This window comes from Delphinus delphis, chromosome 8 (assembly GCF_949987515.2).
Source record: "Delphinus delphis chromosome 8, mDelDel1.2, whole genome shotgun sequence".
In the NCBI taxonomy this organism is placed as follows: Eukaryota; Metazoa; Chordata; class Mammalia; order Artiodactyla; family Delphinidae; genus Delphinus; species Delphinus delphis.
The window spans coordinates 9,274,288-9,299,479 of record NC_082690.1 but is presented as its reverse complement, the minus strand read 5'-3'; the positions used below and the strand labels follow the sequence as shown (position 1 = coordinate 9,299,479).

The following is a 25,192-nucleotide window of genomic DNA, read 5'->3' as shown; positions in this document are numbered from 1 at the left end:
TTGACAAGTTGATCCTAAAATTTATGTGGAAATACAAGGAACTCAAAATAGCTAATATCATTTTGAAAAAGAACAAAATTGTAGGACCTTCCTTTCCTGGCTTCAAAATTTAAAATAAAGCTATTAGTAATTAAGACAGTGTGGGACTCACATAAGAATAGACATATAGATCAATGTATCATAATTGAGACTTGAGAAATAAACCCTTACATTTTTGGTCAATTAATTTTTTAAAAAAATTTCTTAATATTTTATTTATTTATTTATTTACTTATTTTGGGCTGCATCGGGTCTTTGTTGCTGTGTGCGGGCTTTCTCTAGTTGTGGTGAGCGGGGGCTACTCTTTGCTGCGGTGCACAGGCTTCTCACTGCAGTGGCTTCTCTTGTTGCAGAGCATGGGCTCTAGGCACGTGGGCTTCAGTAGTTGTGGCACACGGGCTCAGTAGTTGTGGCTCGCGGGCTCTAGAGCTCAGGCTCAGTAGTTGTGGCGCACGGGCTTAGTTGCTCTGTGGCATGTGGGATCTTCCTGGACCAGGGCTCGAACCCGTGTCCCCTGCATTGGCAGGCGGATTCTTAACCACCGCACCACCAGGGAAGTTCCGGTCAGTTGATTTTTGACAAAGGCAATTTGGTGGGGGAAAGCGTAGTCTTTTTCAACAAACAATGCTGGGGAACAACTGGATAGCTTTATGCAAAAATGATGAATTTAGTTCCTTACCTCACAAATTACCTAGAAATTAACTTAAAATGAATCATAGACTAGATGTAAGAGCTAAAACTGTAAAACTTGTAAAGAAAATATAGTGGTAAATTTTTGTGACCTTGGGTTAGTCAGAGTTCTTAGAATATCAAAAGCACAATCCATAAAAGAAAAAAAATACTAAATTGGGCTTAACATTAAAAGCTTCTGTGCTTCAAAAGATACCATTAAGAAGATGAAGAAGCAAGCCACAAACTGAGAGAAAATATTCACAAATTATATATCTGATAAAGGACTTGTATCCAGAGTGTGTAAAGAACTCTTACAACACAATAATAATAAGACGGCAAAAGATTTGTATAAACACAGCAAAGAAAATTAAAAATGGATAAGTATCAGATCCAAAGATGCTTAACACATGAGTCATTAGGCGAATGCAAATTAAAAGCATAGTGGAACACCACTTTGACCCACTAGATTGGTTATAACAGAAAAGTCAAACAACACCCAGTGTTGATGAGGATGTAGAAAAACTGGAACTCTCATACACTGCTGGTGGGAACAGAGTAAAATGATGCAGTCACTTTGGAAACTTTGAAAGCCCTCAACCTCAACTTAGCAAACTGAATGCAGCAACGTAAAAAAAGATTATACACCATGACCCAGTGGGATTTTCCCCAGGAATTCAAGGTTGGTGCCACTTTGGCACTTTTTAGAAAAAGTTAATTATAAACTTTCCACACAGCCTAGCTAGTCCACTTCCTAGGAATCTACCCATGAAAACTGAAAACACATACATACACTTGGACTTGCATGTGAGTGCTCACAGCAGCACGATTCGTAACAGCCTCAAACTGGAAACAGTCCAAATGTCCATCATGTGATGAAGGAATAAACAAAATGTGTCGAACCATACAATGGAATACTAAACAAAAGTGAACTAGGGACACTTGCTACAACACAGATGAATCCAAAAACATGATGCTAACTGAAGGAGCCGGACACAAAGGCCGCATATTTTGAGTCTATTTATATGAAATATCCAGAAAAGGCAAACCTATGAAGACACAAAGCTGATCGGTGGTTGCTGGGTCTGGAGGTGGGAGCAGAGGTGGACAAGGGATTGTTCTAGGAAATGACCTAATACTGGATTACGGTGATGGTTGCATAACTCTATCTACTAAAAATCATTGAGTTGTGCACTTAAAATGGGTGGATTTAATGGTATATAAATTATACCTCAATAAAGCTCTTAAAAAAATAAAGGGGAAGGTGAAAAAGGACACTTCCTCTGGGAAGTCTACCCTGAGTGCTCACCCTGCTCTTTTCCCCAGGAAACCCCACTCCTTATACACTGCTCTACATTTTTTGATAGCATTTACCACCTTTAATAAACTATAACATTTTCTTCTTGTATTTATTTTTGATTGATGAACTCTTTGCTAGAATAGAAGTTCCACGGAGTCAGGAGATTTTAGTCTGTTTTGATTACTGACGTATATTTCCCATGCCTAGGACAGTGCCAGGTGTGCAGAAGGTACACAGATGTATGTTGAAAAACGTAATGAGGGAAGAAGGCTTGATTGGCAGGTTCCTTCTGAAACGGAGAAGGACCCTGTGGTCCTTCCCCACCATGTCCTCCGCCTGCCCTTTGTCTGTAGATAAACTTTAGCCAAAGAAGAAGTTTAATCAGAGAAGTGAGAAAATGCGGAAGCAAAGGGAAACAGCCAAACAGGACAAAATAATAATAGTTTAGTCACTAAGCAAAGTTAAGGACCTTTCATTCCTCCTCAAAGGCTATAGATAATATTCTGAGACATATTCTGTGAGGTGTCTGGTCGATACTGAAACCTCCACCAGGTGGAAGAAGTTAACTGCATGGTGACCAGACTGTAGTCATGACATAAGCTGCCACAATTCTGAGAACTGGCCTCAAAGAAATGGGAACAAACCGACCCTGGAACTGAAGACTAATTGTGCTTAAGACAGTCAAGATGACACTGACCAGATGACCGCATGACCAATTTCAAGATGAGTGTCAGAGCTGACTGTGCCGTTTCTACATGTAGCCCCCTCCCTCTGCCTATAAATGCTGGAAACTCCCCTTTAGAAGCTCTTGCCCACCGATTGACAGGGGGGAGTCGACCTTTGGACAAGAGTCTGCCCTCTCCCCCATTTGCCGGCCTCTGGAATAAAGCAAACTTTCCTTTCCGCCAATCTTGCCTCTTGAGTATTAGCTTTCGAGCAGCGAGCAGCTAGATACCACTTTTGGTAACACTTATATCTCTAATATTCTCTAATCAAGGTTTGGTTTTGGGGGAGCTTCTCTTGGTCCTTAGTAGAACTGTTGCCCAGGTCAAGTTGGTATTTGAGGCTGGGGCTGGAGGAGGGACAGGGCAGTCCCAGGTGACCCTTGCTCAAAGCCCGCCATTCTCTGTCTTGCAGAGTCAGAAAGGACTAGTTTTCTCTTCCCAGGCATCGTGCAGCCTCCAGTTTATTTCTTTTTTTGACCTCAGCCGACCCATCTGCAAAACAAGTTTTCCTGATCACCTTATTGAACGTGTGTCTTTCTCTGTGTGTAGACAGAGGGGAAGCGAGTAGAGGGCGTGTTTGCGGCCAGAGCGTGGCCAGCTCTTCCAGGAGGATGGCTGTGGGACCACCAGCCCGCTCCCCTGTTTCTTCCCTTCCACCCAGGAGGCTGCAGTGGTGTTCCTGGCACTGGGTGATTTCTCAGCTGCTGACACCTTTCCTGACATATTTACATATGGAAAGTTCTCCCTTCCTACAAACATTTACAAACACCTTGATGGACTTGTGAAAATGTGAAACTCTTTTGGAAGCGGGCCTTCGTGGGCTGTAGGGCTCAGCTATTGATTTTTGCGAGACAGAGGCAGCTGTGTGGGCTTCTGGGTGCCTACGAACCTCCCACTTAGGCAAACCTCCTCCACAGGCACAGAATAACTTAGAGGCCCAGGGCGACAGGAAAAGAAGCAGCGGGCAGTCCCCTGACGATGAGACTTACTGGGATGGAAAATGGGTGCTGCGGGTCCAGGGGCCCTGGCTCCCATGGCACATCTGGAGAACAGGGCTGCCGGGACAGGTCGGGACAGGTTTTCTGGAGCCATTGGTTTGTTGTGCAGGCTGCCTCTCTGCCTCTGGGGGCCTGGGCAGTGAGAGGGCTCAGACAGGGCTCCTGGAGCTCCCTGGGGCTGGACAGAGACTTGTGATCCTAAGGGGGGGAGTCAGGCAGCAGTAACTGTGAACAGAGTTTTGGGAAAGGGGCGGGGCATGACAGCAGAAAGGGCAAGGGTTTTTGAGCCAGAAAGACCCAAGTTCAGGTTCTAGTTCTTTTTCTTTGTTGTGGTGTGACCCGGGGCAAGTGAATGGGCCTCTTGGGTGTCATCTCGAAAAGGAGACCTTGGGCCTGCCTGCCAGAGATGGTGAGAATTTTAAAAAAGGTCCCTGTGTGGATGACGGAGAGGGTGAAGATTCCCGAAATGCTCCTCTCTAGCTGGACCTACAACAAAGGGCTCATCCCAGCACAGCGGCAAAATAACAAAGCTCTGGCCGTTCCCAGTCCCAAGGTGGCTCTGGGCATCCTTCCTCTGCAGAAAACTGCCTGCAGGGAGAGACTGGCTCCCGGCTTCTGCTGGCCGGCATCGCATCCCGTCACTGTGGGCTCCTCTGCTGGCCCGGGATGCGGGTTCTCTTGACAGCGCCCCCGTGAGTCTGCCTTGGGTTGTGTGACCTCACCTCTAACCTCCCTTGCCCATTGGCTGCTGGGGGAAGGCTTCCACTTAGTGGCATTTTCTTTCTCATTTCATGCTATAATGGAGATTCATTGCTAGTTTTAAATCCATAATTGGCCATGAAACCCTCGTCCCGGGCCTGGGCTGAGGTTGGAGAGGAGAAATGGTGGCTCTTCTTACCCTTTCAAGGTCCCACTGTCCACCCCAGCCTCTCGGGCTTTCCCCAGGGCTGGCCTCGGGCAGAGTCCTGGGGGTGACAGCCATGCTGCCCCACAGGTTGGAGCCAGGAGAAGGCCCTTCGCTCCTGGGGGCCTGGCTGGGTTCGCCCCTCTCAGTTGGCTGTGACTCCTCCCTCTGCTTCATTCCTCATTAGGGGAAGCAGGGGAGAAGTGGGCCTCCTGCTGGGGGTGTCATGCTTCGCCTACTCCATTCTTTTCTGGGCCTGAGGAGCAGCAGGGTCACCGAGATTTGTCTATTTTCCAACAGTTACTATTGTGTTGATTGAGGGTTCTTGTGTCTTTTCACCGTGGAGGCACTGATGAATCTGCCAAGCTCTGAACTTTGTGTGTGTGTGTGTGTGTGTGTGTGTGTGCGCGCACACGCGCACACCAGTGCATTTGTCCTTGATGCACGGTGTCATAGTGTGTCTGGATGCATAAACAGGGAGCCTGGTAAATGGCCAGTGGCCAGCTGGACTTCCTGACTGAAGACCCAGGGGGGCACCCGGAGACAGGTGGGCTCTTGCTTGTGCTTTTTCAGGTGGGAGGGATGTTGGAGGCCACGCCCAGGTCAGAGGACGCAGCCCTGTGATGGCAGAGCTGGTGAGGGCCTCCTCAAGGCAGCTGCATTCTGAAAGTTACAGGGAAGTGGCTGGAATTTCATGCATAGCCATGGAGCGGGTGGTTCCATGCTAAAGGGCTGACACCAGAGGATCAAGGTCCTGACTTTCGCAAATCTCCATGGTCTGAGCCCACGCTCCCCTTTGCTGAGCGCTGGAGCCTGTTCAGCGTCTCCCAGGGTCATGCTTGGTTACAGCAGCGGAAGGACATATTATCCTTGCTCCAGTGTATTTGCTTTTTTGACCTCAGTCAAAAAAAGATCATTGTTCCCTGAGTCCTTCTTCCCTCGCTCACTATAGGAGCAGGGGAAGAAACTCAGGGAACAATGATCCCTAAACCATGACGGAATGAGGGAGAAGCACAAACTGTGGAGTGGATCTGCATGCCATCCTTCCAGCTCCTGCTTTTCCCAAGGAGGAGGAAAGTGGGTCCCGAGAGGTTAAGCAGCGCGGTCCCAGGTCTCACGGCTGCTCCGTGGCAGGACTGGGGCAACGATGCTCGTTTCCTGACTTCCAGGCCAGAGCCCTTGTCTGGCTTGGACCTGGAGAAGTGGCAGTGCCCTGGACATGGTGGAGGCACCCTCAGGACTGCAGGGCTGCCCTGGACAGCCTAAGTCGCTTAATGATGGTGGGGGACTTGAGGGGAGGGTCAGCAGAACTAGAAATGGAGTGGTGGAGGGCCAGGAGCAGGGGGCTGAGAGCCTTGCATACAGCAGACCCGGGCCTCCTGCCAACTTCCCTGCCTTCCCTTGTGCTGCTGTTGAAAGCAAGAGATGCTGGAACAGGGAGGGGAGGGGCTGGCCCTGGGGTGGTCGTGTGGGTGCTTTGAGCGCTGAGCACTTCCCAAGGTCGTGTCGGGCATCTGGGCCACCTCGGCAAGGCCACTTACTTGGACCACTTAGCTCTCCCATCATTGGCTGAGTCTGTTCCAGCTGCCCTTGGCGATGGCGGGTGGGGTGAGGTGGGGGATGCTCGTCCTTGTATCAGGTCTCCTCCTTCTCGGAGAGGCCCCTGCCTACCCCCTGCCACTTACATTCAGGCCAGGAGGGGAAGTGCTGAGCTCGCCTCCGTCCCTGATGGGTCCCCATCCCCTCTGGAGCCTTGGGAGTCGCCCAGCATCTGTGAGTCTCCTTCTACCCCGCACTTGCCACCATGATGGATGGGCCCTGGCTAGGGAGCAGCGGCCTCTCCTGACATCCTACTGAGGCTGACGTGAAGAACAGGGAGATGGGGGTGGGCAGAGAGGCCATTCCTCTCCACACAACATGGTCGATTAGAGGAACAGGGAGACTGTCGGTGGTGCGGTGGGGACGGTGTGAGCTCACAGCAGGAGGGAGGGTCCATCGTGACTCAGCTCCGAAGTCAATGCACCTCCACTCAATGGCTCCAGGGGGCTCCAGGCATATCCTCCATCTCCCCTGATCCCCCATCAACAACGGCTATGGGCAGCCACGCGGAGGCCATATGGCATTGAACCCAAGTGTGGACCTCAGAGACCAGAACCCCACCCTCAGGGAGCTTATAATATAATTTGGAAGAGAGGGACCATTTGTCAGCTCCAGGTAACTCAATGACCCCAAGCCACGCCCACCACGTAAGCTACGCGAGCAGGTGGGCACAGAGTTAAACCAAGAAATCAAAGAGGGGCGGGCACTGGCCAAAAAGAGGGGGAAGGGTGGAATCCGCTTCTGGCCCAGGGGACCTTGGGGGTGGCCTGGGTCCCTGAGAGGGCAGAGGAACAGGAAGGGAGAGGAAAGAGCCGGCGGCAGGGGCAGGTGTGCATGGGGTGAGGTGCACAGCGGCTCAGCCACATCTCCCATCTGGAAATTTGGGAGATAAGGATGCTTTTTTCTGTTACTCTCTCCCATCTCTGGCTTGTTTGCTGCCCCAGTTGGCGGGTGATTGCAGGGTAATGAATGTGGCAGGAAACAGGCACACAGCAGAAATGTGACACGGCACCTAAGACCAGGCTGGGCCCCAGGAAAAGCAGGCTTAATGAGGAGATAAGGAAATCAATTCTGCTTGTCTTCCCAGGCACGCGAGCTATGAGAGGCCTGCAGGATTCGTGGATTTCTGCCTTTGTATTGGATGGAAAACTTCTCTAGAAAACGGAACCTGATCCCCCAGGAAGGAGGAGTTGCTTGTTGGTGTCTCTTAACGTTGCAGGAATAATAGTAACAACAACAACGAGAGGGATAATGACAACAGCCAACACTTGCATGCCTTACTGCACACCAGGCACTGTTGTGAGAAAGGCCTTACATGTATTATTTTATGAAATCTTCTCCATACCACTAAGGGGGCAGGTACAACGATTCCCCCATTTTACACACGAGGAAACTGAGGCACAGAGTGCCTGAATAACGGTCCAAGGTCACGCCACAGGTTTAAAGTGCAGGCAAGCTGGCTATCAGAGTCTGGGCTCTTAACCATGAAGCCGTGTTGCTTCTGTGAACACAGCACAGCACAACACAACTCTCCCATGTATCGAGGGCGTACTGTCTGCCAGGTACGGTTCTTTGTGTAATCCCCCTAGTCAGCCCCACCCCTATCACTACAGTCCCTCGATGGACACTTACTGAACCCCTGGTATGTGTCTGAGCTGTGCTGGCGTGAGGGCTGCTCACTGCCTCCTAGACACTCAGTGGGGGAGACAGACGTGTGAACAGTGACTTTCAATGTAATGTGCCGAGCTTTGTGATTGAGGTGGATGGACGGCTAAGGAGTGCAGAGCGGGATGGTTGGGCCATGTGGGGTTCAGGGAGGGCTTCCTGGAGGAGGTGATATCTAAGATGAATCCTATTAGGTGAGCAAGAGTCAGCCAACGGAAGAAAGGTGGGAAGTGCGCTCCAGGCAGAAGCACATGTGAGTGGAGGGAGGAGTGTGGTGAGTGGAGGCAGCTGCGAGCTGGTCATTATCCTGGAGCGGGGGCTGGAGAGCAAGCCGAGGGGAGGCCTCAGAGGGCCTGCGTGCCACGGAGGGAGCTTGGGCTTTGTTCTGTGGAGATGCTTCCTCACCCGTGAAGAGCCACTCAGACCATCCCCTACTGAAAGTGTGACCGGGTGGCTTTCTCACCACCAACTTCTGGAAGAATGAATTTAGAAGCCAGTGCTCTTGGGCTCTGTTTCAGCTCTGCCTTCCCTTGCTGCAGGACCTGAGTTACGTACCGTCTCTCTCTGCACCCATCTACCCAGAAGGTTAGGGGATTGGGAATTGGGGGATGCTGCCAGCAGTGTGGACTTAGAGACCTTGCCCTGCAGCTCCCCTACTGAAAGAGTTGCAGACAGCACTTGTGGCTTTGAAAAACCCACAAAGTGAAGACACATTTGGACCTTATTCGTTTGCCCAAAGTATTTGGGGTTTGACGTCCTTCTAAAGATGCCTTCTTCATTTAAACTGACTTACTCTCCATCAGAGTTAAATAATTCATGTTGACTTAGGAAGCTTTCTTTCTTTCTTTTTTTTTTAAACATCTTTATTGGAGTATAATTGCTTTACAATGGTGTGCTAGTTTCTGCTTTATAACAAAGTGAATCAGCTATATGTATACATATATCCCCTTATCTCCTCCCTCTTGTGTCTCCCTCCCACCCTCCCTATCCCACCCCTCTAGGTGGTCACAAAGCACCGAGCTGATCTCCCTGTGCTATGCGGCTGCTTCCCACTAGCTAGCTATTTTACGTTTGGTAGTGTATATATGTCCATGCCACTCTCTCACTTCGTCCCAGCTTACCCTTCCCCCTCCCCATATCCTCAAGTCCATTCTCTACGTCTGCATCTTTATTCCTGTCTTGCCCCTAGGTTCTTCAGAACCATTTTTTTTTTTTTAGATTCCATATATGTGTTAGCATATGGTATTTGTTTTTCTCTTTCTGACTTACTTTCCTCTGTATGACAGACTCTAGGTCCATGCACCTCGCTACAAATAACCCAATTTCATTTCTTTTTATGGCTGAGTAATATTCCATTGTATATATGTGACACATCTTTATCCATTCATCTGTCGATGGACACTTAAGTTGTAAGAAGCTTTATTTCTAATGGGAGCCACAAGACAGCTGAGTTAATATTAGAACAGACCAGGAAGAAGAGGGAAATAGGATAGGAATACTGGGAAAATCCCCTTTTTAATAATTAACCTGACATCCACTATCCTCCCCCCCCACTTCCAATCCCTCTTACTCTGCTCTGCTTTCTCATTTTCATAGCACTTGTTACCATCTGATATCCTACACAGCTACACAACGTACTTGCTTAATGTTTATTATTATCGACTGTCTCTCTCTCTCTGCTAGAACACGAGCTCCACCGGGGCAGGGGTGCTTTTCTCTCTCATTTACTAATGAATCTCGAGTGCCTGGCACATAATATGTGTCGATCAAATCCTTGGTGCTCGTGTCTTCCTGCTCTGGGTCCCCCAAATCCCTGCCTTCCGGGTTTTCAGGAAGTTAGAAGGATCACATCATGCAATATCACCCTTACAGCTCTGGCCCTGGAACCGTTGTGGTATTTTTCCACTCAGGGGTTCCAGCAGGTGGGAGAAGCAGCAGTGTGCATGGGTGTGTAACTTGAAAGTGCATGCCACTTAGTGGCATGTGTGTTAGTTTCCTGCTCGCAACAATTCTCGGAGATTGGTATTTTTATTATCCCCACTTTATAGATGAAGAACCAGAAACTCCATCCATTCATTCAATCACTCATTCGTTCATTCACTCATTCCTTAAAAATCCCCAACGTTACTGAGTATCTACCCTGTACTAAGTACTGGTTATAGAGTTGAACCAGAGGCCCAGAAGGAGCTCTGAGGACCTTGCCCAAGGTCACACAGTGAGTAAGCGGCAGGCAGGTATTCTGGTTCTCGGCGCCGCCTCTTCCCCTTGCACCACAGCTCTGCACACGTGCTGGGGGTCCCGGGCAGCGTCCCGGCAGAGCTGGCTGGGTGTGCATGGAAGCTGGATGCGGAGGCGGGCTCTGGGGCTAAGGTGTACAGCCAGAATCCCAGCGCTGGGCAGGACTTTGAAAGGTCCTTTCTGTAGCCTCAAAGTGGGATGTTGCCTAAAATACCCTCATCAGTTACTGTCTATGACTCAGGCACCACGTGAATTCGGGTTCCAGTGGGGGATTTTCCGAAAATAGCTGGTAGAGCAAGTTGGGCTCCTTATTGCAGAAGTCGTTGCGTTCTGGGAGCTGGTTGGTTCTTCATAGTCATAGGTCCTCTTAGTTATCACCATCTTTATTTTACAGATGAGGACACTGGGACCAGAGAGGCTGAGTAACAAGGTCACACAGCTGGTTAATGGCAGGACCATGACTGCTGCCTCCAAGCCTGTGGCTCTGCCCCTGACACCATGACTCCAGAGGTGCTCTGTGGGGTGGAAGGGCACCCAGTCCTTGCCTCGCTCAACTTCACAGCATCTGTCCCTTCCTCCTTTTCTATGTCCCCTGGCTCCTTCCCTCTGTCTCCCTGAGGTAGCAAATGCTCAGCTCACAGTTGCTCCTTGCCTGATTGCATCTAAGAGCTGGGAACACAAGGCTAATTAATGTGTCTGTGACTCTAGACTTGGCTGCCGGGCCCGGGTCCCCATGCCCTCCCCGGAGCATGGCAGACTCTGAGCTGGCCCTCTGACTTCTCTAAGCAGGCTGCCGGCAGTTGCATATTTTAACAGTGCACATCTGTTGGCTATATAATCTCTCGTATTTGCCCTTCTCACTTGGTGCTTTGATGGAAGACCCCTGCGGGTCTCCCTCTGTTCCAGCCAAAGTGTTTGCTTTGCAATTTTGCTGGAAGACCATCCGATTCTGGCCCTGGAACCGTTGTGGTATTTTTCCACTCAGGGGTTCCAGCAGGTGGGAGAAGCAGCAGTGTGCATGGGTGTGTAACTTGAAAGTGCATGCCACTTAGTGGCATGTGTGTTAGTTTCCTGCTCGCAACAATTTCCCTATGTTCCTGGAACATAGGGAAAGCAGCGGCCCCCTTGGGGAAATGGCTGGGACAGTTTTCCAGGCTGAGATGTCAGGGCCAAGCAGATGGGATCTTGGCTGGGAAGCTGGCTGCCCAGGGTAGAAACAGCCCTCTCTCTGCTGGGACAGGAGAAGCCCTGTCTATCCACCACCATGAATAGACCAGGCTCCCTTTCCAGAAGCCTGGGACAGCTTCTGCCTGTAGGGCTTCCCTCCAGGGCAGTAGGTGGGGCTGTATACCATGGAGAAACTCAGCTGGAGTCCTGCAGGGCCAGGCCAGGGCTGGGACCCACAGGACCACTCGGGGGTAGGGACTTAGGGTAGCCTTGAGGAGTCAGGGGGGAATGTAGCAGAGCCTGGGGAAGCTTGAGGAGTGGTTTTTGTGGTGACCTTACGGAAGGCTGATGGACAAATGCCAGCTCAGTCTCCCTTTCTGGCCTCAGGAATTCTACCCAGGCCATCCTGCTAGGGTCTCCTGGAAACTCTGCCTCCCCCCTCTTCAACTGATCTCCAGACTTGTGAAACATTTCCCACCCCAAACCGCCAGAAGCCAGTGCCAGGTCAGGCCTCTGGAGAGGGAGACTGGGGAGTGAATGCCTTTTAGATATGACCCAAGACAAAATTAAGTCTGTTCGGATCAGAACCAGAGGCCTTGCTCTCAGAAGCCTGGCTCTTAACCAGCCAGACAAAGGCAATCCTCAGGGCATTTAGGGATGTGGAGACCGGGCAGAGAGCACCCTTTGCTTCTCGGAGCCTCAGACCCTCATTTGGGGCCACAATCCCCATCCCACAGGCTGGCATCGGAAGAGGCGAGGTAACATAAGTGGTTTGGAGTTGGAAAATCTGGGGTCTATTTTGAGGGCTAATAAAGCTGTGTGACCTCCCATGAGAGCCTTTGCCTCTCTGAGCCTCAACTTCCTTATCTGTAAAACATTTGGGATAATGTGGACTTTGTCACCTGAGATAGTAGAGAGGAAAGGAGGCTGTGACAGGCTGGGTATGACCAGGTTGAAGCTCTGATATCAGGATGTGAACTTAAGAACCAGAGAAGTCTCCATCTGTTTTCCGTCCTGCGTGAAGTCAGGAGTGGGCACTGCTCAGGTTCCTCTCATTTTAGCATCTCTGGGACCCTCTAGAAGGGGTACAAGGGAAGGGGTGAAGATTCTACAATTCCACTTAGCAAATCTATATGGCCTTTTGCAATCCTTAAAGATCAGAAAATATATTAGGCACTAAATCCTCCTCTCTCCTCCCTCAATCCCCACAGCGATTACAGACCGGGTCCCATTTTAGCCACATCTCAGGAGAGATGAAGGTGGCAGCCTCTCCTTCTAACACAGGAGGCCCACTTCCTGATCAATCCCAACTTGCTGACCCTCCAGAGCAGGTTTATTTTTCTCATTCCTTCCATCGCAGGTGGGGGGAAACTGAGAGGTGGGAGGGGGCTTCTGAGGTTGGCCCCCGGTTCCTCCTTCCCGTCTCAAGAAGCCAAGCTCTGAGCTGGGTAAGTGGTCCTCCAGGGTCAGTCTGCTGCTGTGCTTGAGACAGTCTGCCCCGTGCGCTGGCCGTGTAGATCTGAAGATAACCTGACACCCTCGTAAATATTTCATCTCTGAGCAGCCGGCGGCAAGGAGGCAGCACCCCAGCTGCCGACCCTGTTGTCAAACTTCACAACAGCTGCAGGAGGCGGGGGTGGGAGGGACTTCCCTCTTCTGGCTGCCTGTGTGCCGTCCCCCATGCGTGTCCTTTGCTTCTCTGGGCCTCAGACCCTCCCCCAGGGGCCACAGTCCCCGTCCCGCAGGCCGGCGGCGGAACAGGCGCGGTAACATAAGTGGAGGTGCTGAGAGGTCTGCTGTGCAGCGTTATGCAAACATGAGCTATTATAACTTATGTGCCGGCGTGGTTCCCAGAGGGCCTGCCTCCTGGCTAACATCTGGCCGGAGGAGGCAGTTGACAGGGGCTGAACTCTAAACTGGGATGACGCAGCTGGAGAGGTAGATGAGCCCGTCCCCTGGTCTCAGGCAGGTGTGCCCGAGTCAGGAGCGGGGACCTCTTCAGGAGGATGTCCCAGGGGTGCTGGGCTCCTGGGAAGCCAAGATGGAGAACGACCAAGGGGTAAAGCTGTGATTTAGCATAAGAACCTGAAATGGCTTTTCCTGGGGATGACGTAGGCAGCCCGGGCCTCCACCGGAGAGCCGGCATTCCCAGGGAGCAGCAAAGATGGGGAGGAGCAGGGTCGGGGTGGTCCCTATGGACGCTGAAATCATGGAGAGAACTGAGCTCCATGCTGAGTCTGACAGGGGAGGGTTTTAGATGGGGCTTTGTCAGCACCAGGGGAGGGCAATTCAGAAAGAAGGCACTCGAGGATGTGTCCCCTTCTTCTCTGGGTCTCCGTCACCAAGCACAGGACCTCACATGGATCACGTGTGCAGAACGTGCTTCCTGATTCAATAAATAAGCACCCAGGAGCCCTTTTTAACTCCCTAAGTGGCAGTCAAACACGCTGGGGTTGGGCAAAGTCAGAGGTCAGCTGGTGCTGGCCTTCTGGTGTCCAGGGCAGGAACTTTCATTTTCCCCCTTTGGGTGGGGAGGGACTGACACAGTGGGGCAGCAGTGGTCAGAGCCCTGTGGGACGATGCCGGGGGGCTTTGTCCAGTGGGGAGGCCCCTCCAGCCTGGCCCCTGGCTTCTGGAGCTGAGCCCAGGGTGCTTCCCATAGCATCCTCAGCCCAGCGTACGGACGGTTCTTACCTAGGACGGTGAGGCGTGCGGGGCGGGACCGGATGGCGGCCTGGATGGCCTGGCATTCGTACACAGCATCGTCTTGCAGCTCTGCCCGCAGGATCTTCAAGTGATGTTCCCCTGACAGGTGGTTCCCTACCACCAGGTACTGTGGGTAACCTGTGGAGACGGCAGGCATATCAGCATATCAGGAGGGCTGGGGCGGGGGTGGAGAGCCAGGCATGACAGACAAGCACAGCGGGGGACGGGGGAGACACCCGAGCCGGGGCTGGTCCTAGGGGCTGGCAGAGCAGGAGGTCACTGCACAGGGCCCTGACCTCCGTATAAGGAGCACAAAAGAGAGTTTCCCCAGGGGGCTGGGGCAGCGTGTGTGTGTGTGTGTGTGTGTGTGTGTGTGTGTGTGTGTACAAGGGTACTGTAGGTTTTAAGTTTAGGAATGCTGGGGAAGCTATTATTGAGTGGGAAGGAGACAGTAGAGATAGGGGTGCTAAATGTGGACAGACACAGCGGGCTGTCACCCTGGAAAGCAGGGGGCTGGGTATTGTGGTTTGCAAAGCAGACATGCATCCTAATAAGGAGACACATAGAGAGACAGAGACCCAGGCTGAGATGTAGAAACCGAGAAGACAGAGTCAGGAGAGAGAAGAAGGAAAAAAAAACTTGGAAAGGATCAGGAGTCATTTTGGGGAAAACTTTAGTTTCAGGATGGACAGGAAGTAGAAACCGAGGCCCACCCACCAGTTCCCAGGAACCTCTGGTCATTTGGAACTGTAAGTGGCTCTTTTCTGGTCATTCCTACTACGACCCCCTGAACCCCAGGGTATGATTAAACACTTAGGAGGCACTCGGGATACTTAAAAGTTTGGGGCCTCTTACACCATGGGCAATGAATAACAGATAAATAAAAGCTTGAGAATGATAAATCCTTAAGCGGCTTTCCTGACGCTCTGCGGGTTGAATGTAAATGTCAACGTGAGTCGTGGCTGCCGGGACGGGCAGAGCCTTTCTCTCCCGGGTCTTGGACCCTCGACCTCCTTAGTTTCTCCCAGCAGGACCTGTTTTCCATCAGTCCTCTTCCCAGAGCTCTGCTTTCCCCCCACCAGTGCCTTACAGGGTCCTTCTTCCCCTCAGAGGCCCATCCAGCCTCCAGCAGCCCCAAACTGCTCCTCTTTCTGAAGGGCTTTCGCTAGGGCAGAGTGAGTTCTCAGAAACGTGCCATAGGAGGAGGGAATTGGGCACATTCGGCCTTTTTTTTTTTTTTTTTTTTTTTTTTTTTGCGGTACGCGGGCCTCTCTCTGTTGTGGCCCCTCCCGTTGCGGAGCACAGGCTCCGGACTCGCAGGCTCAGCGGCCATGGCTCACGGGCCCAGCCGCTCCGCGGCATGTGGGATCCTCCTGGACCGGGGCACGAACCCGTGTCCCCTGCATTGGCAGGCGGACTCTCAACCACTGCACCACCAGGGAAGCCCACATTTGGCCTTTTAAAGAGAAGACTAGTGCTTACGAGACAGAAGCAGAGACAGAGAGACGTGCCATAGCTCTCTTCAAATATTTCCAAGTCTCTTAGTGGGGGTTAGATGTGTTCATGTAGCTCCCAAGGACGGCATTAGGACCAAGGGTCAGAATGAACGTGGGGAAATACTTTAGAATATTGTTAACAATTTACTGGTGTCCAACAAAGATCTGGGCTGCCAGAGGTGGTAGTGAGGTCCCCATCACTGGCTGTATTCAAGCATACATGGGATGATTGCCTGTCAGGAATACTGCAGAGGAGATTTCTACCCTGGATGAAGTGTTGGTGCTCTTAGGCCCCTTTTACCCCCCATAACCTAAGGGTCTTCCAGAGGTGGGGCAGGGCTCCCTGGGGGTGGGCTGTTAAGCAGCACCCATTTCTGGTCAGTGGAGGTAGCTGTGATCCTCCACCAGACTCCCCAGTATGCTTTTGGGGTGCCTCCTGTGCGGTTGAGCCTTTCAGGCTCACGTTTTCGCGACTAGCATTGTCCCCGTCATGCCATCAAGTGGTCTTGCCCTCCACAGCTGTTCAGGCCTGGCTGGAGATGCTACAAGGCTGTCAGCTGTACCCGCAAGAGCCTGGCCACCCCCCTGCCTGCCCTGCCTGCCCTCTGCTGGGCTTTGGGAAGGAGCCCGGGTAAGTTAAGTTGGCTCTCCCTGGGGCCGGGTGAGGGGCTGGAAGTGGGTCCTAGTCCAGCTCTCACCCTGCTGCGGCTGTGCTCAACGTAGCTGGCTCACTGCCCCAGGCGCTCCAGCCCAGCCTCTGGATCCCACTGTCCTGTGATTAGCCCCTGGTCTGCTGCAGGCATCTTGGCCGGAGCTTGTGTTTTTGTTGACTTGCAAGCCGTCAACAGCAGGCTTCCGCTCTCATAAGCTGCTGAAAACATCAGTGATGGGTTTGTTTGTATTTGCATAATTAGGCAGCGAGCCGTGATGCTATCCCAAAGACTGGCAGTATCTTCGCAAAGCACAGGCCCAGAAGCACAGATTCTGAGGAAGTTCTAGCTCCTTCCACAGCATCAATACTCTCTCGCTACTCCCAGGGGAGGCAAAGTTATTGGAAGTCTGGGTTCTACAGACAAATTGCCTGGGTTCCAACGTCACCTCTATCGCTGCCTAGCTCTGTTGTCTTGGGTAAGTTACTTTAACTCCTTTGCCTTTCCATTTCCTTGTCAGTAAAGTGGAGACAATGCTAGTATCTCACAGAGTTATGGTGAAGATCAGATAGGATAATCTATGTAAAGTACCTGGCATTCAGTAAGTAGTCTATAAATGCTAGTTTAAATGAACATAACAATGACGTAGGGTAGCCAGAGAGGTCCCTGTTTTGAGGAGGGTATAAGGGCTTTTGGGGTTAGGAGCCAGGGTCCCATGCATTGGGATTGGGTATTTGTTTGAATCAATTTCTTTCTCAGCTGTGATTTTATTTACCTGCCAAATAAAGGGGAAAAGCCTTCTTTTTCTACCCGTGGATGATTGTAGATTTATGAGATAATGTCTGAGAAATATTTGAGCTTCTTAGAAGAAAAATGTTCCATCAGTATGAGGGAGTGTATTTGTAAATCACTTCCTTCGACTGTTTTTTCCAGCTTTGGTGACCAGAAAGGTAGTGAGGCCTTCAGTTAAGGCATCGTTTCTGGTAGACTGGATGGGGCCACATATTTAAAATAGAAGCTGGCAGAGCTGAAGCAGGCTGAAACCCCGTAACACGGGCCCCAGTTCCCCCACGGTGTTAGGTGCTCGGCAAATACTTCCTGAACTGAACTGAGATCTATTACACCCACTTTCTTATCAGGCAAGCAAACAGTGTTTATTGAGCATACGTTTGTCATTATTGTCATGATGCTATTTTGGGACAAGTGATCAAATACAGAGAAAACACGTTACCAAGAGTTTGAGTTTATTGGCTCTGCAAGGAGAGGGCTGACCTTCTTTCTATCAATGGAGTCAAGTTGGAGAGGAAAAGGATCCCAGTTCATCAGATCCCATTGCCTTCCAGCACTTAGAAGGACCCAATGCTGGATCCCAGAAAGACATTCATGGAAGTGGATGCCAGAGGGTCAGTTATCCATGCAGCGATGACCCTTCTATGAACCATCCATGGTGACCTGGGGCTTCCTCTTCACCGACCCAACAAGCCCCCAGTCCCTGATGGAAGCTGAAAACCACTGACCGGGAACCCAGAGAGCTTCCTTAACCAGCAGCAGTGCTGGGCCAGCTCAGAGCCTCGTGGAGCGTGAAGGACTCGGTTTGGGAAGATAGTATTATTCCCCCAGTTCCTCTGCGGTAAGGGGGTTCAGAGTCCCTGGAATTGGCTGGTTCCCACAATACTTAAATTTTAGGGCAGCACAGTATATTTTGGAGATGAGATTGTGTATTTTATCCATGCTCAGCTGGGCTGCAGCACTCAAACCCTGTGATACTATTGACCATTGCTATAATGTTTCAATACACATTTTTGGCAAGACATAACTCACATTTTAAAATATTAACTTCCCAACCATCATGTTCCTGAGTGCACTTCGATTTTTATTTTCCTGCAGCTGAACACCATGAGAGAGGCCAAGCTACTTTTCAGTTGAACACATATTCTTCTCTCCTTCTCCACCCCCAGACACTCCCCAACCGCAGGGATACCCACATTCCTCGTTCTGCATTTTACAGTTTATGCTAAGCTAGCAAACAACCACATGCCTACCCTCCTCAGGGGAGAATAATAATGGCTGATGGGTGAGTGACCAGGAGGATGATTTCATTCTTTTTTCTCCCAGAGGAGAGGATGGATTGGAAAAACGTCTGTGTGGGCTTAAGCGTTGACATTTACAATAGTTAACAGGTGATGGGGCGTGGGCACCAACCAGGCAGCACAGACGTCAGCCATCAACAACCATGGGAGCCCACCAGCGCATCTTTGCTGAATACCAGCCTGGGTGGTGGGCTGAACGAGGCTTGGAATTTATTTTAAACACTGGTTTTCTTTTCTCCCCATCACATGATGACCCCTAAACCCAACCAGGTTTCTTCGCGTTTTCAATCTACTTGGCTCCCTTTAATGGTTGGAAGGAGGGAAGAACAACACTTAACTTGTGACTTAAGTGGGGAACACATGTTGGACCAAGGAAAAGGAACACTTTACTTCTGGAAAACTGACTTTATGTGAATCATGTTTGACTTTGGAATGGACCCTCCAGGGCAACACTGTGTTAAGTTTAGGACTGACCGCCCGAATTGAGGGTTTACTCATAATTCATCCCCAGGAGTCAGAGGGGCCCGCAAAGTCCCATGCATCCTGGACCCAGGGCCTGCCTTGCCTGCCTCTGCCCGTGGGATCTGCAATGAAAGCTGAGATTTAATCCCCAAATGCCTCTGAAGATGGGGTTCCCTAGGAGGGGGTGGGTGGGTGGGTAGGGCAGGGGCGGGTTCTAGGCCTTCCTGGGGAGGTCTGGGGATACTCACTTGAGAGGTCCCTGCCCACGCCCAGAGCCAAGCCGTCTTTGATCCACAGAACGAAGCCATCGTATTCAGGGATGGCGCACAGCAGTGTCACCGGCTGCCCCGATACCACAGCCTGGTCCTGGGGCTGCTGGCTGAAGGAGTACACTTGACCTAGGAAGGAAACGAATGCAACGGTCAGTTACTTGCCGAAGGGCTTCCCCTCGAGCTATGGAAGCAGAGCCCAGGCTGCCCTGGGGGACAAGGACCCCCAGAGCACCTCCCTACCTGCCTGGGGCCCAGCTGTGGCTTCTTCACTGCCCCCAGCTCCATCCCCTGCTTGCAGGAGCTGGCCCTGGCTGCAGGCTCCCTGCCCATCAATCCCCAGCACACTCATGCTGTGGTCCAGCCATCCTCCAGCCCCCAAAACGGGCCATGTGCTACTGCACTTGGCACGTGTTATTCCCCCTTAACGCCACTTCCTGGTGCCTACTTCCACAAAGGGGCAGAGGCAGGAGACAGACCCCCAGTTGGAAGCACTCTGGGGGGTCGGGGTGTGCTTCAAGAGGGCAACAGGCGTAGGGCGTGGTGTGCTTTGGTTAAACCTGAGAATCCAAGAAATATCAATAATATCATAGTTTTAGTGATTCCCAGGATGGGACTAGGGCCAAATTTGGCGGGATGAGGGGTGGTGTAGTGTGAGGGATGGTGGGGTTGAGTGAGCAGGTAATCGTCTCCTGTCTCTTTCTTTTCTGCAGCAGACCCTGCGCCAGCCTCTCTGTCACTGGGAGCAAATCATCAGTGTGAACCCACACCTGCCCACACATACCTCCCTGAACCATCTAAGGTAGGCAGTTCATATTTTATTAAACAGAGACACCCACATTGGGTACAATATGCCAGCCTTTGTTCCAAGATTTACAAATATTAGCCTGTTAATATTTTCATCCTCCTAACAACCTATGAGGCAGGTACTATTTTTATCCCCATTTTTCAGATGAGGAAATGAGGCCCAAGGAGGTAAAAAATTAGTAACAGGAGCTGCGCCTGTTAGTGACTCACCACGTGCCCTGTGGGCCTTCTCTGTGGCCATCACATCCCCGCAACACTTGTGTGGAGCCTTATTAACCCCTTTTCACAGGCACTCAGCACACTGAGCCTTAGAGGTTAACTAAATTGTCCAGGGAGCATCTAGTGACAGGACCAGGGCAGTGAATCCAAGACTCTCTGGCTCTAAGGACCATGTTCTCATCTACTGCATGCAGGTCCCAATGTCTCATCCTGGAGGGATTGCTGAAGAAGGGGGGTGATGTGACCCACGTTCCCTGGGAGGCCACAGCTGAATGGACAACACGACATGGGACATTGACATCCACTGAGCTCCCGGCCCACAGTACCATCTGGGCTTCCCATGCTGTCCCTCCTGTACCCATGTAGTTACACTTCAGAGCAGGACTAGTCCCATTTTATAGTAAAGACACCCAGACCAGAGAGGGAAAGTAACCTGCCCAAGGTCACACAGCTAATGAGTGGGGTTTGACCTGGGGCTCATGACGTCTAAGCCTGTATTCTTTCCTACCCCCTGCTCTGCAGATGCAGATACACAGGACCTGGTGGGCAGGCTGCCCCTCCACCTGGAGAGAGTCAGAGGTGGCCACAGAGGTCCTGGACACTGGCTGCTGTCCAACTTGGGGACACAGAGCCCCAGGCTTCGACCACGGTTAGGGCCAAGCTCTCAGCAGCAGACGGTCCTAAGAAGGGAGCCCCTGGCGTGTGCCTCCGAGGGGCACCGGGGATGGCAGTGGAGGAGAGACAGAGGTCCACACTGGAGAGTTTGTGGCAGGCGGGAAGGTAGCTGAGTTTTCAATCTGATGAGATCTTGGCTGGGTCTCTGAGGGATCTCATTAAAAATCAAATCGGCCCTGAATTGTGAGAGTAACACTTTTTATTCTGATTTGAGCTTTATAAATTAGATTTCATAGGACATTATCATCAGCTATGTGTGGTGGGGTGGGATTTTTTTTTCTTTCTTCCTTTCTGTCTCTTCAAGTTCCCTGTTGTAATTAGACCGTTTCTGGCACCAAAACAAGAGAGAGAAGGAGGGAAGAGATGAGAGGAGAAAGGGAGGGAGAGACCAGAGAAGGAGCGAGAGAGGGAGGGGAGTGAGGAGAGCAGGAGAGCAGGAGTGGAGAGGAAGAGAGAGATGGAGACAAGGCAGAGGGAGAACAGGAGGAGAAAGAGGGGCGGGAGACGCTGGGATGCAGAGAGGATGAGTGAGCGGGAGACCGGTCCTCTCCCAGCCTCCTTCTCCAGGCTCTAATGATGATTTCACAGCGCATTCTTCTGTCTCAGCATCTTCCTTGCAAGGACAGTGTCAAGACAGCAGCAGTAGCTGCGGAAGATTGTGTGATCGGAGAGAAGCATCAGGTTGTCAGCTGAGAGCCGGGGGCTGGGATAAGCTGGCTCTCAGCAGTGGAGCCTGAGCCCCCAGAATGCCCCTGAATAGGGAGGCCTGCGGTGGGAACTGGCCTGGTCTCCCCGCCACCCCACCCCAGTCCCGCTTCCTCTTGGTGTTGGTGAGGGTGCCCGGAGAGCTGGAGTGCAGGAAGCATCCCCAGGCCAAGGTGCGGGCTGGGGCGAGGGTGAGGAGCCCAAGGGTGACGGGTGTGGCAGTGTCCCAGGGAGAAGAGGGGCTGTCACCATGGAAACCGGGCTCTGGAGGGGCTGGGAGGAGAGGTTGTCAGAAGCAGGCGTGCAGGTGGACACTAAGTGGTCACTATTTCACCCTGGAGGCTGCCTCAGAGCCAGGAGTTGGGGTGGGGGCCGATGGAAGGGAGCCTGGGGGGCAGGGAGGTAGGAGCCGGCCTCGAGGGGACTAGTCTCCCGACGCAGCCTAGCAGGCTTCAGAGAGACTTCTCGGCTTTCACATTGTGTTCGTTTGCATCCCCTCGGCTTTTCTATGGAAAGAATGTTTCTGGAGGGACACAGGCTCACTGGATAGTCTCATAAAGCTGCCCCAGAGGACATGGTTGGCAAATTATGTGGGGGGCGGGCGTAGTGAGTGCACCTGGCGGCATGCGGAATCTCAGCTCCCCGACAGGGATTGATCCCGTACCTCCGGCAGTGGAAGCATGGAGTCCTAACCACTGGACGGCCAGGGAAGTCCCCAGTATACTGTTAACTTCTGTGCATTAAATACGAGCCACTAAACACTTTTCTCTTTCGAGTCAATGAGGTGCTTTTCTCAAGCAGAACCTAAGTCAGGTGTCACTTCTAGAGGAGATGAAGGCTGCAGTGCAAGAGGATGGAGAGGAGGTGGAGGGATGGCCCAGTGGGACAGGCCCTGAGGCCTCCTCTTTGGGCTCAGGAGCCCTTGGGGATGCGGCGTGCCACCACGGGGGCAGGCTCTTGTCCAGAGAATCTCCTCACCGGTTCCCTCACTTCCTGCTTTCCAGTCTAGAGAGGTGAAAGGCAAATGATCATTTTCTATAACCTCCTGGGCAGTATCTTGCGTAGATTCTCTCCAAACCTGTCCTGCTGCCGGCTGCTCCCTGCCCGCAGCTTTCTGCTCAGCGCCTCTCTCTGACTTCTCTAGACTGTTCTCCAAAGCGCCCCACCCCCCGCTCCCTGCCTCGCCTCCTTCAGCCCACCGGGCTCTCTGAAGGGGCCGCCCCTGACCGCCCAGCCCCTTGCCCCAGTCTTTTTCTGGGGACCCGCAGCACACCTTGGCATGGAGTGAACCGTCACCATCGGGCTCGGGGAGGTCCCCACCGTCTTCCAGGAAAACATTTAAAACGCCGAAGACCCCGTGAGGCTCTATGAGCTCACACACCCCTGGCCTCCGATCCGAGGTCCCCCCGCAATTCCCAGTTACTTCCTGGGGAGGGAAGAGGCACTTTGCTGGCTGAGGTTATAAGGGCCAGATTACCCTGAGCGATGCCTTTACAGCCGCGCTCCAGGAGCCTGGCTGCCATGGTGTATGCACGTGTGTGTGTGTGTGTGTGTGTGTGTGTGTGTGTGTGTGTGTGTGTCTGTGGGGCTGAATGAATTGACTTGTAGGCCTCACCCCTTCTCCAGCCAGACCTTTTCTGCTTCTGTTCCTTGTCAACCACTTAAAATTTTGCTTGAACAAACTCTTCTTATTCTTTCAGAATCTTTGAAAGCCTCTGGTTTAGCATTCTGCGGGGGGGGGGGGGGGGGGCGTGGTGGAATTTTTTCTGGGACTAAAACGTAGGCTGAGAAGGCCAAGGCCTCCCTCTGCTGTCAGGGTCACTGTAGAGACCCCTGGAAGGGACTGTGGTCTGGACAATCTTTAAGGCTTTATGGTTCCAGGAGCTCGTGGTGCTGCGGCCTGACTCTGGCTGTGCCTGTGTGTGCGTGTGTGTGTGTGTGTGTGTGTGTGTGTGTGTGTGTGGAACAGGCAGAAAGAGGGCCCAGTGAGCCACACCCAAGGTGGCCGGGGTCCTCCCTGCCAGGCTCAGAGGGACCATGGCGCTCACCCATCCCTTCCTCCGATAATTGTCAACCCCAGGTCTTCTGCGGACACATTTTGGTACTGCAGTGTCGTAAGTCTGTGGCCACACCTACAGGTATCTGAGTCTGTGCCTCTCCCCAGTCACTGATCTGGTGGTCAGGTGGTCCCATGCTGGTATGAGAGGCAGCTCTCTGTGGGGTCTGCATGCACTAGTGAAGAGAGCAAGGGGTGTGGGGTTAGTTAGTTTAACAGGAGAGACAGCCTCGGGGCAAACTCTGCACTGAAGCCTGATGCGGGGAGCAGGGGTACTGATGTCCCCATATCCCCTGCACCCACCTCGGGAGATGGTGTGGAGTGTGCTCACCCTCTTCCTCCCGTCTCTCTGGGCACTTTGGCCAGGCCTTTGCTCCAGTAGCAGGTGGAGGGGAGGTGACCACTGCCCTTAGCGTTAATCCCAGCCAGACCTGGACAGGAATGTCAGGGCCACCTGGTAAGCTTGCCTGGCTTCTGTGGAGCCCAGTGCACAGCCACCCTCACTTGCTCCTTCAGCGGGGAGGGAAGGGCAAGGAGGGAGAGGCTGAGTGATGCCCCGAGGATGCCCTGGGGTCCAGGAGTGGGTGGAGTGAGGACTCCTCTGATGCCCTGGGGGGCGTCACTGCCACTCCTGTTCCTGAATGCGGGGGCAGCCCGGCTGAAGTCCTGCTTGCTGCAACTCCCAGGACATTCAACGAAACTTACTGAGAGTCTGTGCACGGCTGCACTTGACCCAAGTTGCTAGACCGTGAGGGAGAAGGTGATGGGTCTCCTCAAGGGGTCACGTAAAGTTCTTTGGGGCTTTAAGAAAGGCCTGCTGCAAGCGTAGGGGTGGGGAGAAGAAACAGAGGGGCTTCCTGCAGGAGGAATCAGGGTACGGGGATGTGATGGAAGAAAGATGTCCTTCTGTGGCAGGGAAACTACAAGCAAAGGTGTGAGTGACAGGTAGCCTCAGGGACCCACTTTGAGTGCCTAATGGGTCACCTGCCAGGGTCTGGGTCCTGGACAGTGGAAAAAACACAGAACCAGGCGGGCCTGGGAAGGAACTCCAGCCCTGTCACTAGCAGTATGATGTGGGGCACATTCCTCACCCACTCTAAGCCTTGGTTTCCCCATTTATAAAATGGGGGTGACACACCTACTTTGCAAAGCTGCCGTGAGGCTGAGGGGCCACGTGTGTAAATGATCTGGGCACACACAAGGTGTTTCATAAAGGTTTGTTCTAATTTTCATGACTATTCGTGAGTCTTTCCTGAGCCCAGGACTATTAAAACCGGAGCCACGAGGGGTCCCAGGGATGGGAAAGGAGGCTTTGCAAATCTGAAGTTGGACCGATTAGAATCTGCTTCTTCCCATGAGTCATGCAGGTGAGAGCGGTGAGCATCTGAGCCTCCTGCAGCCCTGCCTTTACTGGTTTCAGCCTCCCAGAGCTACCTGGTCAACCATGCAGAAAAGGCGCAAATGTCACCGTCTGTTCTGCTATTAGTGACCAATTGGGGAAGGCTTAAGAATACTTGTACCGGGGATTATTTGTTGCCAGGTTTTTCCCAGCCCAGAGCACGCAAATTGCCTCTTATGAGATTAAGGGAAGCTGCACAGGGTCCAAGAAGCGAACAGATGGGTGGAAGGGAGGGGAGGCAGGAGCCAGCCCAGCGCTCAGCTGACACCAGCAGTTCCCGGCAGGTGGGAAAGGACCAGGGCAGGTGGCTCAGACCGTGCCTGGAGGCCCAAGTCTTGACTTCTGCTGCTATCC

At 52.2% G+C, this 25,192-nt stretch overlaps 1 protein-coding gene across 6 annotated transcripts in view; it reads right to left on the bottom strand.

Moving 5' to 3' along the window:
• KIRREL3 (kirre like nephrin family adhesion molecule 3) overlaps window positions 1–25,192 on the bottom strand; it is a 543,060-nt gene that overhangs the window by 73,428 nt on the left and 444,440 nt on the right. For all 6 annotated transcript variants that reach the window (XM_060017684.1, XM_060017683.1, XM_060017686.1 and 3 more), the window contains exons 4-5: window positions 18,957–19,106; window positions 13,999–14,148 (exon numbers count right to left, since the gene is read on the bottom strand). In XM_060017684.1, coding sequence (XP_059873667.1) covers window positions 13,999–14,148; window positions 18,957–19,106 — 300 coding nt within the window. The remainder of the gene's footprint in view (window positions 1–13,998; window positions 14,149–18,956; window positions 19,107–25,192) is intronic.